At 39.6% G+C, this 18,359-nt stretch overlaps 1 protein-coding gene across 2 annotated transcripts in view; it reads left to right on the forward strand.

Moving 5' to 3' along the window:
* The window catches only part of AZIN2 (antizyme inhibitor 2), a 33,835-nt gene extending 17,440 nt beyond the window's left edge, over positions 1 to 16,395 (forward strand). Inside the window, exons 10-11 of one of the 2 annotated variants that reach the window (XM_031962310.1) lie at positions 10,295 to 10,509; positions 15,817 to 16,395. In XM_031962310.1, the coding sequence (XP_031818170.1) occupies positions 10,295 to 10,509; positions 15,817 to 15,949 (348 nt within the window). In that variant the 3' untranslated portion in view covers positions 15,950 to 16,395. Of the gene's footprint in view, positions 1 to 10,294; positions 10,510 to 15,816 lie in introns of those variants that run through there. The other variant, XR_004233330.1, reaches the window with a different exon arrangement.
* The last annotated feature ends 1,964 nt before the right edge of the window (positions 16,396 to 18,359 follow it).

The following is an 18,359-nucleotide window of genomic DNA, read 5'->3' on the forward strand; positions in this document are numbered from 1 at the left end:
AAAAAAAATTATGAAATAATCCATCAATGACTTGTGATTGGCTTGTGTTCCCCTTACCATTAGGATTTTTCCTTCCTTCCCAACTCTGTGTGGCTTGAAAGAATTAATCACACATGGTTTGTAGAGAATACATGGACTAAAGCAGACAATTGGTGATGAACAACCTTGGTTTTAAAATTTGCCGAGTTTCTGAACAGCCTTCCTGTTGAGCCCTCAATTCCCCAATCTACTCAGAGGTCAAAGGAAGAAGGGGTGGAATAACTGATTCACCAGAATCAGTGTGTCTCACTCTGACAGTCACGCATTCTGACTCCTGGAGAAGCTAGCAGTTATTTCCAGGACGATCCCCAGGCAAAACCTGGAGGGAGGCCAGTGATTTAGTAGGATTAGAGGTCATTGGAGGTTCTTTGTTCAGGAATAGCTATTGCTTGGGCCTGGGTGGCTCTGTAACCATCTGGTGAATTCATGCTGTGAGTTTCAATGTTTCTGCTGCTTTTCTCTCTGAAGCTATTTGGCCCATTTCCTTTAAAGCAAGTGACTTTTTCAAATATCTCCACTTTGGGGAAATATAGAGCATGATTGACTCTCTTTATAGGCAATTTGATTTCATATTGTCTATTTCTTTGGGGCTTTCAGGGTTGGGATGAGGAGGAGGAAAAGAAAAAAACTTCAAACTGGTCACAAATAATCTCATTATTATTATTGCAATAAATAAGATCTTGATAAGAATAACTATTAACGTTACAACTGATATTTATAAAGCAATTTTGTAAATTGTTTATGACATTAGCTTATTTGATCTTAAAAACACTCTTATGAGATAAGATATAACCTTAGCATTTCCTCATTTTGCAGATGTGTTAAGAGACATGCTTGTGGTTATATAGTTAATGGGTATGAAAAATGAATACAAACTCCACCCTCTTCTAACTTCAGGCCTTACACTCTTTCCACTACACTGTGATAACTAACCCTCTGGAATCATAGCTTGGCTCAATAGAAGTACCAGATATAATAATAACCAGAGCCCTGCACAGATGGGATGGGTGACCTTGGGGGAGGTATTGGGCTCATGGAAGTGTTTAAACGGAAGCTGGATCATCACTTGACCCAGTTGTCTTGGAGAGGGGATTACTGCCTTGGGTGGAAGGTGAGATACAAATTAGACCTACGCTACTTTAAATAATTTTGGATTTTAAATCTCAACTGATCAACAAACCAAGATTTCTTATCTAACATTTCTCAATTCAATGTCAACATTTAAAAATGTTTTGTGCTCATGATAGCGCAATTGAAGCTTTGATAGAAACTGTTATCTCCAATCTGGCATTGCTGAGTGACTCTTAACTCTGGTCTGATCATTGACTTCTCAGGAATATAATTATTCTACCAAAGGACTTTGAGCTGGAAGAGAGAGCTCAGGGGCAGTCTGTTCCAGCATCTTCATTTGACAGATGAAGAAATTGAGATACTCAGGAAGGGGAAGGACTTGATAGGGTCATTGATCTAGATGTATAAGGGATCTTGGAGATCATTTCATTTTACAAATGAGGAGTTTGAACCCCTCCTCCAATAAAGCTCATGTGACTTGCCCAAGGGCTTCACAATTAGTAAATAGCAAAGTCAGAATTTGATTTCAAAAACCTGATTTCAAATCCACTGGTCCTTCTGCTTAAGATATAAAGGCAGAAATTGTGGTGTTCATGTATGACTTGTGTGGTATAACCAAAAGAATATTAATACAAGCTAGCATTTACAAATTTTGAAAATTACTTTATAGATGTTATCTTGTCTTCTCAAAACAGGGAAGGTATTATCATTATCTCCACTTTATAGTTGATACAGAGATTAAGGGACTTGCCTAGAATCACACAGTATTGTGTCTGAGACAGAATTTGAACTCAGGTCTCCTGATTCCAGGCCTACTGCTCCTATTATTAGAGTCAAATATTAGAGTTAAAAGGATTGGAATGATCAGAAATGTGTTACAATTTTTCAAGTACAGTATAATTCACTGTTGTCATTGACCTTACTTATTGTCCATCTTCAGTACCTGACCACAATATGGTAATCATGGATTAACTCAATGGACTGCCTAGCCAAATAGATATTACAGTCCAGACAATATGCTTTTGTGGATCTCACTAAAGGGGGTACCATAGTGATATTCTGGGGCTTGATGTAGTCAGCATGAGATCATTCATAAATGGGAGCATCTGGAAGGAACTCACTAACTTTAGGGAATCTGTCTTCCCATTTGGACTCTGTCCAAAAGAGGTGAGCCCTTTTGGCTAAGATGCATTTTTCTCTTTTAAGCTCTGCTCGATATCTTCCAATGGAAATGGCAGTCACAGTTGTAGCCAGGGATGTGCTGGACTCAACTGACTTTTAGAGTACCGAATGTTAAATTTTCAGTGTGAGTAGAAACTGGTGAACCCAATTGATTGTTTAGATTTCAGAAAGTGTTAATAATGCATATTTTATCTAAAAGTATTTCCTTTGTACTTTTTTCTTCTGCTGCTTGTAAAATGTTTCCCTCTCTGCATACCCTTGCTCTTGTAGCTTTTGCATTACTGAACTTACTAGCTTGCTTGTCCTCTTTTCCTTTCCTTTCCTTAGCTTGTCTTTCCAAACTTTGTCTTTGGCTTTTTCCTAGGGCTTATGTCCAAAATATTGTTTCCAGAGTTTCCTGGAGACATGCTCTAAATACCTCTGCCAGCAGAGAACTGACCTTTAGTCTTTTCATTACATAATTGATCATAGGATCACAAGCATTGGATAAGGAAGGACATGCCTTATTTGAACTCTTCCATTTAATAGATGAGGAAGCTGACTCCTAGAAAAATTGAGTGACTTGCCCAAAAATCACACAGCAGAGTTACAGAGTGAATTCAGAGCTTTTGGATTTCAAATATATGTCAGTGTTCTGTGTATGTGCTGGGTGACCTCTTTTCAGTAGATCATTGAAAAGTTATGTCTGGTTGCATTTATTAAGGAGTCTGATATTATGTACATGGGAACTATCACTTTGGAGGAGAGTCTCACTTTTATTCTACCAAGACAAAAGATGTAAAAAAATTATTGGTATCTTTTGTTTTTACTTCCTCTTAAATTCCAAATATATTTACTCCCCTTTTCCCCGCTGCCCCCCGCCAGAGAGCAATCCTTTTGTGACAAAGAATAAAAAAAGAAGGAATAAAGAGGAACAAATTCAAGAAAACTAACCTATTTGTTCACCAAGTCAGATTTTATGTGCAATGTCCTACATCCATTAACCCCCTATGTCTACAGAGGAAGGAAGGAATATTTCCTCCTTTCTTCTCTCAGATCAAGCTTAATCATTATAATCATTCTGTGTTCAGTTCTATTTTGCCTTTACATTTACACTGCAGCAGTCATTCCGTAGACTTTTTATAATGCTGCTTGCTTTACTCTGCATATTCATAGCAATCTTTCCATGCTTCTCTCTAGTCTTTATATTCAATTTTTTTTACATCCATTGCGTTGCAATTTATTTAGTCAGTTAAATTTTATTTGGTTTGTCCATTCCTCAGTTTCTAGTTCTTTGAATCCTGACTCAGTAATTAACAATTCTTGAAGCCTCACTTATCTGTAAAATGGGGATAATAATAGTGCTTTGCAAATCTTAAAGGGCTATAAACATATGGGCTATTATTATTTGCTATTGCAAAAAGTGCTGCTATTACTATTTTGGTGTTTATAAAATGGGAACTTTCTTTGATACACTTCCTGAGTAAAATACTTAAAAAAAACATACATTAAATAATATGAGATCTTTTGCTTGGTTATGCTGGGAAATACCATTTTTGATTGCTTGTTTGTACCATAAGAGTGCTTTTAATGGATGTGGGTAGTTCTTTCTCATAATTGTTTCTCACCCTTATATAATCTTTATGGGAATGAACTACATATTTCATTCTGTGAAATTGAATTGTACACCGCTGATTAGATATTACTCCCACATTGCTAACTGGTCTGGTCTCTCTCTCCCTCCTTCCCTTCCTTTCTCTCTTCATCTTTTTCTTCCTCCCTTTTTTCTTCCTCTTTTCTCTCTGTCTCTCCCTGACAACCTTTTGTGATTGCTTGTTTGTACCACAAGAGTGTCCATAATGAATGGTGGGTAGTTCTTTCTCATTACTTTCTCTCTCTCTCACCCCTCTATAATCTTTATGGGAATGAAGTACAAAGTTCTTTCTGTGAAGTTGAATTGAGTTGTATTTTGTGAAGCTGATTTATAGATAACTCCAACACTTCTAACTGATCTTCTTTTTCTTCCTTTCTTTCCTTCCTTCCTTTCCTTAACTGTAGTCATCTGATCAGCATTAACCCTATGGCATCTCTGAACATCAGCCTTGGTCTCTAGGCTTGTATCACCACATCTGAATTCATTTCCTCTCTGTTGTAATAGCAGTTTTATATTCTGTGATGTTTGTTTCTCATTATATCTAGTACTTCACTATTCTTTTCGGGAAGTAAATATCCATCATACATAGGTAGGAGATTTGAGGCAATCCATATACCTTGGGCTTCCCTTATTGCTGAAGAATGACTTTTTGGACCCTATTTTCCCTTTATTATCTTCTTCTTTGCTCACATTCCTATTGAAGTCATCAGGAATCTGTGTATGTGTTAACTAGTCTGGAGTTATTGCTGTTTTTTCTAGGATTTTTCTAGCTCAGCCTCTGTAGTAGAGACAGTAGATATTAGTGAACAGAGTGCTGGACCTGAAATCAGAAAGACCAGAGTTCAGATTCTGCCTCAGTCCTTACTAGTTGTGACCTGGGCAAATCACTTTATAAGTCACTTTATGTCAATATGCCTCAATTTTATCAGTTATAAAATGAGGGTGATTTCTCCTTAACTTCAGGAACATACTCTAAAGTTGGTTCTGCCAGCTCCCTTATTTTTGCCCTTTCAAGGGGAGCCTATATACTATATTTACCCCTAGCAACTTCCTCCTCTGTCCTATCTTGCATCAATAGACAATGGGCCTCTTTTGACTTAGCTCAGTTCCTTCAGTATTATATACTTGTATTTGGTTGTTGAACAAGGAATCTCATATTCAGAGCCTGGGAATTCAATAATAGACTATGGATGGTTCACAAACCATGTAATTCTTATACTCCTTCTTCCTTTGGATCACTCTGACATCATCACTGCAGAAGCAGAATGGGGCTCCATTGGATGAGGAACATTTTAGGTTTTTCTAAACCTAAATGGGTTTCTGTGACCAATGAATTTATTCATTGGCCAATCCATTTTTAGTGATTTCTGATCTTAGATGGGCTGGCCATTGTTCACTGACGAAGACTGAATCTGTCAGAGTTTATTCTCTGCCGACATATCCTTCAAGACAACAGGGTTATCACCACACTATGATGGCCCAGTGTTAAGGCTTGTGGAGGTGTGATCCCTTAAGAAGTAGAATTGCTAGGTTCACCAAGACCTGTGCTTCTAATGTGAAGCTCTTGATCATTAACATGGGCTGTGTCGATGGGTTCAGAATTGTAAGGGAATGGGAGGTGATCTTTATGAAGATAGGGAGCTATAAAAAACAGTGCAGTCTCCCAAGATTGAGACCTTATTAAGCTTAGTAGGGCCAACCCTTCTAGTGTGGGGGCCACAGTTGCTTGGCCCTTTGGAGGAAGAGGAAAATGAGATGTCAGCAGAATAAGATTCAGGAGCAAGGCTGAGGGAATATTGTCTAGAGACACAGGTCAGAACAAATATAGACAAATTTTAATTGATTCTGAGATCAAAGAAATCACTGACAGGAAAAAATCAGATGGAGCTTCTCCCCTCTTTCCCTATGGTTTTGGCACTTAGGCATTGATGTCAATGTTCCAAGCCTTCAGTCCCCTGCGTCAATTAGATGTGGAGAATGGTTTCAATAATGTTTAGAAAAAACTTTGGTGAAGATTAAGTGACTGGACTGTGATCACATAACTAGTAAGTGTCAAGTGCCTGAGGCTGGATTTGAATTTGACTCCAAGACTCAGTTTTACTATCTTTTAAGGAAAAGAACTAGCCCAGTGTTTATTGGAGATGAGGGTATGAGAGACTCTGATCACAATAATCTTAGTGGGGAATGTTCTAGCTGATGATTCGAGAATTGAAATCTCTGTAGGAGATAGCACTTGAGCTGAGTCTTAAGAGATGGAGTTAAGAGGGAGAACATTCCAAGATGGAAAATTAAATCCAATAAATATTTATTAAGTACTTAATATATGTCAGGTACTGTGCTAAGTGCTAAAGATACAAAGAGGCAAAACATCTCAGCCCTCAAGGAGCTTACAATTATTGAGAGTGCATGCAAGCAAATATATACAAAGTAACCTATATGTAGGAAAAACAGAAATAATTGGGAAAGCACTGGATTGAGAGGGCTTAGAGAAGGGTTTCTGTAGAAAGTGAGATTTTAGTTTGGTTTTAAAGGAAGCCAGAGAGGTCAGTAGTCAGTGGAGGGAGGAAAAGCAAGTAATTTAATATCGCCATATGACAGTGTGTTGTGAAAAGGAGAATTGTAAGGCTGGAGAAGTAGGAAGTGAAAGTTATTGGATTTATTGTGAGACAAGATCAGCATTATCAATAGTTTTTACTTAACTGTTTTTCTTTATTAAAAGGGAAGGTTCAATATAGGGGAAGCAGTGGGACAGTATATAATCATATGACTGATTTGAAAATATACATAAAATAATAAAGCTAATTAAAACATTCTATAGGATGGAGATTGGAAAAGGAAGATGGGCTGGCCATCTTGATGAGAGAAAAGCCTTCCATGATATCCAGACAACATTGAGATCTGTAGAAAGATACTCAGCTCTTTGTTAGGGAGATGCCTGGAAAGGATTTCCAAGGGAATAGATAAGAAATTGGACAGGACAAGGAGATAAAGAAAAGTTGCTACCTGTACTTTCAGAGAGGCTCAGGTCGGACACCCCAGCTTAGAGCCTAGATCAGGAAGGAGTGCTCTCTTAAGACCTTTGCAGAGGGAAAATCCTGGCTGATTCTCCAGACTGACTATTCCCAGTCCTGAAGTTACACAAATGTACATATACGTTCTGATCCCGAGTGTATCCTGAGTGTACATGGGGTCCTCTGTACATCTGCTTAAGTATTTCCATCCCAGTTTCTAGAAATGACTCAGTTATCCCAAACCTGGCCACCTGTGACTAGGTGGATATACTTTGCTCACTGGAATGTTAGAGATTTCTCTCATAGATACCTTCAGTTTCCCATCCAAAAGGAACACAAATAATAGGATAGCATTATGAATCTGGGAGGAGATAGCATAAGCTCTGGGAAACATTCTGACTCCTTAGAGTCTTTTGTTTATAAATAAATATGATGTAAATAAAGCCCTTTTATTTATAAAAGAGAGTTCTCCCATCCTTAGGGGTATTTTGGCTTTCTGAGGTTCTGAGACCCATTTTACTGGTAATTGCTAGCCTCCCCAATAGATTGAATATGCTCAGAACTTTGTGCCTCAGTTTACTTTATTTTTGATCATAATGCTAGACATGAATATTATCAAATTTCCAAGGTCATTCTGAATGAGGGGCAGTATGAGCCAGAGAAATGATTTTTGGAAGGGCTCCAAGATTGAATGTGATCCACAGTAGTTCAGAGCCTGAGGAGCCTGGACCACAGATTATAAGTGAACAAGAGACTAAAATCTTAACAATAACATGGCACACCAACAGAGAACAGATGTCCATGACTTTCTTGGAAGAGATGCCAGGTATGTGTAAGGGGAAGAAATTATTCCCACAGGGAGGCAACCTGGGAAGATTGTGTTTTTCTAACATGTTTTTGGCTCTCTGGTTGTCTTATCAGGGATTGGACCATCCATGTTTGTCAAGGGTTTAGTGTTCAGATATATACTAAGCCTGATAAGTCTTCTAAAAGACAACCCAGACTATAATTGTGATAGCGAGAAGGGTGTGCTAGAGCCAATTCAAACGACTCCAGAGAGCTGATTATTACATTTTTATTGTGAGGATTTTCACTTTCAAACTTAGCAAATCAGGGCTTGATTTATTATTTTGTTTCTTGTATAGGCTTAAGAAAGTGATGGAAAAATGTTAATAATGCTGGTTAATCTTAAAAGTTTATCTTACATACATTCCCTCTCCCCCCTTGAAAACTGCTGGTTAAACATTTATCATCACAGTCCTGGATAATGCTACTTAATCTGTGACTTCACCTTTTACTGTCAGGTTGTGCCCCAAAGCTCAAATATATGGTAAACTAGGCAATCTTGGTTGGGGAGGATTCTGAAGTGAGGTGGGAATGGGCAAAATTTATACAAGGAGAAAGTGGAAAATGGAGAACAGACATGCATTTTGGGAAGGACATCAATAAATTGGAGAGTGTCAGAGGAGGGCCAGCAGAGGAGGGCAGATCATGCCATATGAAAATTGTGCTGCACCTGGGAATGGTTAGCCCAGAGAAGGGAAGACGTGGGGGTGGAGCATGAGTCATTTTCAGATATTTCCAAGCCTGCCACCTGGAAGATGGATTGGGCATCTAGGTGGTGTGGCAGATAAGAGTAATTGGGTCTAAATTCAGGAAGACCCGAATTCAGATCTGACTTCTGACACTATTTGTGTGATCTTGAGCAAATCATTTAACCTCTGGCTACCTCACTTTCTTCAATCATAGAATGAGGATAATAAAAGCACCTACCTCCCAGGATTGTGAGAATCAAATAAAATAATATTAAGTGCTTAAGCACAAGGCCTGGCACATAGGTATTTAATGAATGCCTTTTCCCTATATCCTGATTTTTTTCCCCAGAGATTGGAACCTGGAGCAGTGGGATGATAAATTAAGGTTTGCTGACAAGGAAATAATTCCTCAAAGTCTGAGCTATTCCCATAAGTGTGATGGGATACTTATAGAAGATAGCAGGTTCCTCCCTTACCAGAGTTCTTTAAGAAAGGCTAAATGACCATTTGTTTGGGTATGCTATAATGAGGATTTTGGGAGGTCTGGATTGGGGTAAGGGTTATTGAGGTCACTTCCTACTCTGAAATTCAGTGATTCTATTACATAAGCTGTCTCTTATGGAAAAAGAGATTTTCTGTTGGAAAGGAATAGAAATAGGGTAGACTGGGTGGGACCAGACATAGGATTGTGAAGTAAAAGGATTTTAGGGATCAGCTGCTTTTACACATAGGACATTTGAGAGTTGGAGAAAAGATTGTCCAGGATTATGATGCTAGTAAGTGTAAGAGCTGATATCTTGGGTGTGTGTGTGTGTGTGTGTGTGTGTGTGTGTCTGTGTGTGATGGAGAGGGTTGGGAGGCACGTGTTCCTAAGATAGTACAGTGAAAAGAACACCAAATCTAGAGTGAGAAGCCATTACTAGGAAGCAGTTCTCCTGTCACTCTTAATTTTACCTCTGCCACTATAAAAAATATAAAATAAAAAAATAAAATTACCTCTTGGCCATGTCACTAAGCCTTAGCCCTAATCTGGATCCTGTATTGCCCAGAGGCAGGTGGACTTCACCAGACTGATGTGGGACCTCAATGGATGTGTTCCAACAGTCTCAGCCTTACTCTTCCTACTTACATCTCACCAAGATCCCCCTTTCCCAGTAATGTACCGTAAGGACCCCCAAGCCTTTTCATTTTTTTGCAACTTATGTCTCTATTTGTATCTCCCCCTAATTAGAATGTAAGCTCATTGACGTTTAGTCAGATTGTCTTGTCTGGTTCTTGTATTTTTAGCTCCATTTTTTTATGGTTCAGTTGTGTCTGACTCTTCATGACCTCATTTGGGATATTCTCTGTAAAGATTCTGGGTGATTTGCCATTTCCTCCTTCAATTCATTTTACAGATGAGGAAACTGAGGCAAACAGGGTGAAATGAGTTGTCTAGGGTGACATGGCTAATGAGTGTCTGAGATCAGATTTGGACTCATTAACCTGAGTCTTTTGACCCCAAGCCTGGTGCTCTATCCACTGTGTCACCTAGTTGTCATCTCAGCCCTTAGTACAGTGCTTGTTCATAGTGAATGATTGATGAATGCTCTTCCCTCCTTTCCAGTTTTTTCATCCATAAAATGAGGGGCCCTTTGGAGTCCCTCCTTGCTTTAGGTCTCTGATTTCAAATCAGAGTTCTTTCCAGTTCACTCTCCTGTGTCTTAAGTTCCTCAGGCTTCCTTGGGGATGACTTGCCAGGTCATTGTTCATCCATTGTCCTATGAAGAGTATGCTGAGTCTCTCTAGTGACTGGCTGCCTTTTTTCTTCCCCACAACTGTAGAAACCATCTCCAGATCAGCGTATGTTTAGCAGCAGCCTCTGGGGCCCAACCTCTGATGACTTGGACCGTGTGGCTGAGAGCCTCTGGCTGCCTGAGCTGCAGCCGGGAGATTGGCTCATCTTTGAGAACATGGGAGCCTACACCGTGGGCACGACGGCCTCCTGCAGTGGGCGCCAGGCCTGCCAGACTACTTATGCCATGTCTAGAGTCACCTGGTAAGGGGCTTGGAGCTGGGGTGGAGGGGCAGTTGATGCAAAATAACTGCTGATTCTAGGGAGTGGTCATCCTAGCTCTCAATTTAGCGTACTGTCTTTGCATAAGTGACTCTGGGCAGAATCAAAGAATCTCAGCTCTCAGAGACACTTTAGAGAACATCTTGTCCAACCTTGTCCAACCTTTGGCAGGAAGGCCCTCTATACCATCCTTGACAAATGATTGAAGACCTCCAGTGAGGGGGGAGCTCATTGCATTTAGATAGCTCTCTAGGGAAAGTTATCTCTCTGAAGCCTTTCCCCATGACAACACTCCAAATATTTGTTCTTGCAAATTTTTCTCTTCTCCAGGAGAAGCATTCTCAGATCCTGTTCTGTTCTCACTTGTCATCTCCTTCCTAAAACATTTCCAGAGACCATCCCAAATGTGGTCTGACCGGGACAGCATCCAACAGGACAATCTTCTCCCTCTTTCAGGATGCAATGTCTCTCTTAATACACCTCATTGGGGCAGCTAGGTGGTGTGATGGATAAAGCACCAGACCTGAAAGGGGGAAGAGTCATTTTCCTGAATTTGAATTTACCTCAGGCACTTCCTATTTGTGTAACCTGGGCAAGTTACTTAACTATGCTTGCCTCAGTTTCCCCATTTGTAAAATGAGCTGGAGAAGGAAATGACAAATTGCACTAGGTTCTTTGCCAAGAAAACCTCAAATGGGATCAGACATGACAAAAAAAACCCTACTGAATAGCAATAATGATTATATTAAGAGAAAGAGTTTTTATTGGCCCTGTGACCTTACTGGCTTTATTAAATTTGTAAGGTCACTGAGACCTCCATATCTTTTTCATATATATTATTGTCTAGCTGCACCTACCTTATCCTATATCTGTACAGTTAATTAAAAAAATTAATTATCGACCCTACAATAAGATAGATCTAAGTTCAAATACACCCTGATTATGCCTCCAAAAAATTGTTCTTAGCCCATCAGACATTTTTGGATGCTGATTCTTGTCTGCTCAGTGTGGAAAGACTCAAGTGAGAATGGATTGGATGTTAGTTAGTTCTGCGTTTCCCTTGCTTTATTAGAATTGGAATTGAGGTGGCGCCTACTGAATCAGGCAACCAAAAGGTTCTCAAACCTGTTCCTTTTTTGGAAAGAGAGCAGAGGATGAGGAGGCTGTTAACTCTCCTGTATCCTTTTCACTTTAGATGGGAGAATTTAATTCTGATTAAATGAATATTATAAAGGGCCAATAAGGTGTGCAAGGCATTGTGCCAGATATTGGGGGATACAAAGAGAAGGCAATGAAACAATTCTGCCCTCAACGAAGTTACAGTGTCCTAGGGACAGGGTAAAAGCAACATAGACCAAGATTAGTCAGCACAAAACAAATACAAAATACATATTTTTGTGGTGGTAGGGAGGTGGGAAGATTCTCAGTTAGGAGACTAGGAAAAAAGCCCCATGGAGGAAGGTAGATTTTGAGCTGAACTTAAAGGGAGCTGGGGAGTTAGAAGAGACAGTGTTGAAGTGGGAATACATGCCAGGCCTTGGAGAGTAGCTTGTACAAAAGTCTGGAGATCGGGGCACAGAATAGTACATAAAAGTTTGATAACAACAGTGTGTGTGTCTTCCCCACATTGGGGGCCCTCTAAGAATAGCCATATCTATGTTCACCTGCAACAGGAGTACTTGGGGACACTTAAGGACTCTCAATCTACCAGAAATAGATTTAATGTTAGAAAGTTTTCTAACAGTCGAAAGTGCCCCCAAATGGAACTGGTTCATATGCTGGTCCTTAAGGCCTCAAGCACAATTTCTGATGGTGAAAATAACCTTTTATCTATCTTCCTCTCTGCCCTCCTCCAGCCCCCTTAATCCAATGGTGTCTTTTCCCACCCTGTGAACCCTGATCTACTCTTGACAACACCAGTAAGCTCTCTTCCTCTCTTGACATTTCCCCTTCTACCTACCCAATTACTTATCTTTTTAGTATTTTTCATTGTTCTCTTAAATTTTTCTATTTTTCAAGACCCATCCCAAGTCCTCTCTTCTCCCGACATTTTTCTCTCAACAATTTCATTAACTGTTTTCTGGGGTCAATTAGGATGTATATACTGATAATTCCCAAATTTATATATCCAGCCCTAGTTTGTTTCTTGAGAAAGCCAGGCCCATACTTCCACCTAGAAAGCATCTCAAAGGTGACAGATCCAAAATGGGACTAATGTCTTTATCCCTGGACTGGTTTTTGCATCAAAATTTGCCTTTTTCTGTCCAAAGTCATCATTACCCTTTAAGTCACCCAGGATTTTATAATCTCAGGTCATCCCTTGTCTTTTTTCTCTCTTATTCCCATTCCAACCTCCCTTCAATCAATCAATCAATAAGAATTCTACCTTCATTCTTCTATATTCTTCTATATCCATCCCTTTTTTAATAAGTAAAAAATAAAATTATAAAAAAAGTTTTTAAAATAAATTTTAATAAAATGAATTTAATAAAATAAAATAAAAAATAAAAAAGTTTTATTCACATTTGAAATAATCCACAGCATAGCAACTGGAAATTATAGAATATCCAGACTTTTACTAATTACTACATAAGGAAACAATATGTTGCTTAAAGGAAACTGGGCAGGTTGCAAAGAATTTAGCATCTGTTGGATAACTAGAAATACATAATTAATTTTGCAGAGCTATATGACAGAAGCTCTCTAACATTCACAAACTTGCAAATATTTTTCAAAGGATGAGGGAGGATGAGGCTATAAATATTATAATTATTGATTAATCAGAAATTTATATAGCACTTTAAAATTTGTAAGGATTACTAATTTATTGAGGAATACTTAATCTGTCTCTTTCCATTCACATAACTATCCTTGTTCAGGTTCTTAACACCTGGATTACTGTGATAACTTTCTAATAGATGATCTTGACATCTTCCATCCTCCTTACTATCCTTCATAGCTAGAGGTGGCTATCAGTAGGTAGAGTGTTACCTCTGGAGTAAGGAAGAACTGAGTTCAAATCTCACCACAGTCATTTTAGCTGTGTCAGATTAAGTGACTAGACAAGTCACTTAAACTTCTGCCTCAGTTTCCTTAACATAAAATGGGAATAATACCATCTACCTTGCAGGGTTGTTGAAAAGTTCAAATGAGATAATGCCTGACACATAGTAAGCACTTATTAAATTCTTGTTTCCTTCCCGTCTCCATACAGTTGCCAGAATATTTATCCTAAAACCTCAGGTATGACCATGATATAAACTTTCTCACAATCCTTCAGTGGTTCCCTATTATTATATGTAAAATTTTAGTTCAGTGACATATATCACAACCATTCCTTTAATACCTTCAATATCATTCACATAACCAATATCTTAATCCAGCTCTCATCACCTCATCTGCCCTTCTGTCAAAATAGGCCTTCCTATGGCATTAGTTTGATATGCTGCTCCCTTGCTTCCAAAACCCTATTACTCCTTACTATCTTGAGGATGAGATGTAAACTCCTCAGTCTGTTATTTAACATTTTCTGTGGTTTGAGTACAGTTTGGGTCCAGGCATCCTTCTCAGCTATTTATAATATTATTCCCCTTTTTGAGTTCTTATCTCCCTATCCCTTTGGATTACTTATCTCTTCCCTGAAGTATATATTCTATTTTCTGTTCTGTGCCTTCTCCCCAGCTCTCTTCCATTTCTGGAATATGGTCCCACCTTATCACTGCTCGTTAGAGTGTAAAGCAAAGGTATCAAACATTAGGATGAACCAGATTAAAATGTGAGAATAAAAATAAAATAAAAAATGTAAGAAATAGTTAACAAAATAAGTAAAAATAAAACAGAACAGAGGTAATGTTATTCAATGTGCTCAAACATCTTTATGAACTGTTATAGCAGCCCCTCTTTCTATATAAATTTGGCACCATGTTCTAAGGCTTAGTTCAGATGAAAATCCTTTCTGTGAAGTCCCCTGAACCCTCTCCCCCAGTTTACATTCTCTCTTGATTCTCAAATACTGTGCTTAGGATCATAGCATTCCACTTCCCTGAGCTAGAAGTGTCCTTGGAGCCTATCAATCCCAACTCCTTCAATCTAGACCTGAGGACACTAGGGCTCAGAGAAGGGAGGAACTGATTTATCTTAAGTCATACAGACACAATAAAAGGTACTCTAGAATAAGACCTGTCTTACTTTTATTTTACAATCTCTAGTATTTAGCACAGGACATACAGTTGGAGCTGAATACATGTTATTGACTGACTGGGTGTGAGACTGTGAGTAAAAAGGCTGCTACTGACCTCACCAACATGGAGAAGACTGGCAGTCAGTCAATGAGCATTTATTAAATGCTTATTGTGTATCAGGTGCTATATTAAACTCTGGGTAAAATCCATGGGATGTAGTAGAGTAGAAAGGGGGCTGGATTTGGAATTAGAGGCACTGGTTTTGAATCCAGTCTCTGCTGAACCGATGCTTGTGGGGCCCTGGGTAAGACCTTTATCTGATGGGACTCACGAATTAGAGGATTAGAATAGATGGATTCTTATGGTTCCTTCTAGCTCTGAGTCTGTGGTGCTCAAATGATGCCCACAGTCCTTTCCTGCTTACTGACAGGCAGGTGGGTGTCACAGTGGAGAAAGTGCCAGAAATAGAGTGAGGAAGAGCTGAGTTCACATTTTGCCTCAGGACAAGTTACTTTACCGGTCTGTTCTCTCTCATCTGTCAGTCACAGATAATAAGAGTACTTACCTTATGGAACTTGTTGTGAGGATCCACTGATGATAATATTTTTAAAATTTTTATTTTCCACAGTTACATGAAAAAACATTTTATTGGTTGAACATATACATTCTTTTTTTAAAAAAAAAACATATTTCCTTATGAATCATGTTGGGGGAGAAAAATCAGAACAAAAGGGAAAAACCATAAGAGAAAAAAAAACAGAAGAAAAAGGGAAAAAAGTGAACATAACATGTGTTGATTTAACTTCAGTCTCTATAGTTCTCTCTGGATGTGGATGGTGTTTTCCATGCAGAGTTTACTGGAATTGGATCACTGAATAGAACCAAATCTGTCTAGTCAATCATCACACAAATCTGCTGTTGCTGTGCACAGCGTCTTCCCAGTTCTGCTTGTTTCTCTCAGCATCAGTTCATGTAAATCTTCCCAAGCCTTTCTAAAATCAGCCTGTTTGTCATTTTGGTGATTATATTTATAAAATGTTCTGTAAGCCTTAAAGAGAGATATAAATGCTGGTTATTGTGGTTATGATCAGGCCTCTCTCACCCACAGGGAAGCAGTGCGAGGCAGGCTTTTGCCTCCGGAAGAGGAGGCAGAGGACATGTGTAAACCCCTGTCGTGTGGCTGGGAGATCGCAGACACTCTGTGTGTGGGCCCCGTCTTTGCTCCCACCAGCATCATCTGAGCTGTCCCTCCAGTTTTCCCTCTATCTCTTCTTGGCCCTGCTCCCCTACCTGAGAACGGGTCGGTAGGGGGGGTGGTGGGCTGAGGCAGATGGATGCCTTCCAGGGAGGTGGGGGGAGGAGGTAGGAAACCTCTCTGAGGAGGCAAGGACTCTTGTGACCTCTGGGCCCTGTACCCCAAACCCTGCCTCTAGTGTTTCTGCCCTGTAAGTAGGCCCAGTCTTACAATCGCTGTAGTTAAAGTATGCAACATAAATCCTGTCCCTTCCAATTGTGTCTGTGTCCTCTCCAGCGCCAGTCAGGTCTGTCTGCCTTCCTGGTCTGTCTGTCTCTTTCGTTTTGTCCATCCGTCTGTTCTGTCTGTCCATTATATCCCCTCCCCCTGGCTTCCACTTAATCTTTTCTCTGTAAATACATGCTAATAAATATTTAGGTTTTACTATCTTGAGCAGAGTTGTGTCTGCCACTGTCTTTGGTTGGGTGAGTTAGACCCTGCACAGCCTCTGGCCAAGGTGGTACCTGAGGCTGATGGGGGAGCTCTGTCTCCTCTTCCCCTTGCCTCCTTCATCCTGGCCACCTTCATCCTGGCCTGTCCTGCTTGATCAGACATTGCTCTGGATGGTAAAGTGGAGAGATTTGGAGTAAGAGGGATGGGGTTGTGGGCAAATAATTTTCCTTCTCTAGCCCTCAGTTTCTCCCTCTGTAAAATATGAGTATTTGACTAAATATCTCTTTCCTATATCCTCTTCTCTTTAGCATTCTACAAGGTACATTGATTAAAATTTCTCTTGATTAAAGAATGATGTGCAACTATGCCTTTGTAAATAACCTCAACTGAACTAGAACAGGGCTGGGATGTGGGGAGGGGCTTTTCTGTCTGACCAGGGATCTCAGTGGACAAATCCATTACACCAGAGCTTTACTTACAACCCACAAAAAGGGCAGAGTCTAAGGGAAGAAAGACAGCTAGCTCCTTGAGAGTCCAAGAGAGCTCCGTGGCTGCTCAGTGTCCACTCTGAAGTCAAGTGGCTTGTCTTACCTGGGAAGGATATATACTGCATTGATAGCTCCTAGTTTTTATTACTGAATATGATCAGTCCAGGGCAGGCAGATAGTGCACTGAGTAGAGAGCTGAGCCTGGAAGTCAGGGAGACCTGATTTCAAATCTGAACTCAGACGACACTAGCTATATGATCCTAGGAGAATTTAGGGTTAGGCAAGTCACTTAACCTGTTTACCTTAGTTTCCTCATAATGTTAAATGGGAAGGAAAATGCCAAATGGGGTCATGAAGAGTTGGACACAACTGAAAATGAAAAAAACATGATCAGGACATTGTCTATGTCATCCTCTGGTGGTCACTTATGCAAAGTGGGCTTCTCTCGTCCTCTTCCCCTGTGTCATAAGGACATTGGACTGTTCTGAGGACATATTGAAACTGCTAAGTTTGGTAGTGAGGACTTTCTTTTCTGGCTCTGCAGGACAGTGACTGCAGCATCTCCAGAAGCAGTTGCCAGGATACACCTTTTTTTCTGAACATGGAAACTCCTGGTATCTTTGTTTCCCTTCCCTATCCCCTCTCACACTACCATATGGTATGGGTTCCTCCTGGAAAAGAAACCCATTTTGGGATGTTAAATATGACTATATCAAGAAATGCAGTTCAAAGTCCCAGACATCATCCTATAACTTTGTCATAGAGGTGGGTAACTCTTTGGATCTACTATTAGAGTTAAAAACAAAAAGAATGACAAAATAGTTACAGTATGGAGATGTTGGCTGCATGACATTTTGTGCTGAGAAGACAAAGTGTCTTTGTGAAGAAAATCCAAATCAACAGCATAACTCAGCATCCAAAAAAGAGAAGGAAACAGACACTCATCACCTATGTGCCTTGCACAGTGCTCTGTTGCAGAAATCTCATTTCATCCTCAAAGTTAATGTAGTTACTCTTCATGAATAGATACATAAAATGTTTGTAGCAGCTTTTTTTTGTAGTGACAAAGAATTGGAAATTGAGTGGATGCCCGTCAGTTGGGGAATGGCTGAATAGGTGATGGTATGTGAAGGTAATGAAATATTATTCTGTAAGAAATGATGAGCAGGCTGTTTTCAGAAAAGCCTGGGAAGACTTACATGAACTGATGCTGATGGTCAATGAAATAAGCAGAACCAAGAGAATATTGTACAAAGTAACAAGATTATGTAATGATCAACTCTGATGGACTTGCCTCTTCTCAGCAATGAAGTGATTCAAGGTAATTTTAATACACTTGTGATGGAAAGAGCCATCCATATCCAGAGAGAGAACTATGGAGATTGGATTGGATTGGAGCATAGTATTTTCACCTTTTTTTGTTTGCTTTTTCTTTCTTGTGGTTCTTTGCCTGATTTTTCTTGTACAAACATGACA

This window comes from Sarcophilus harrisii, chromosome 3, assembly GCF_902635505.1.
Source record: "Sarcophilus harrisii chromosome 3, mSarHar1.11, whole genome shotgun sequence".
NCBI classification, from domain to species: Eukaryota; Metazoa; Chordata; class Mammalia; order Dasyuromorphia; family Dasyuridae; genus Sarcophilus; species Sarcophilus harrisii.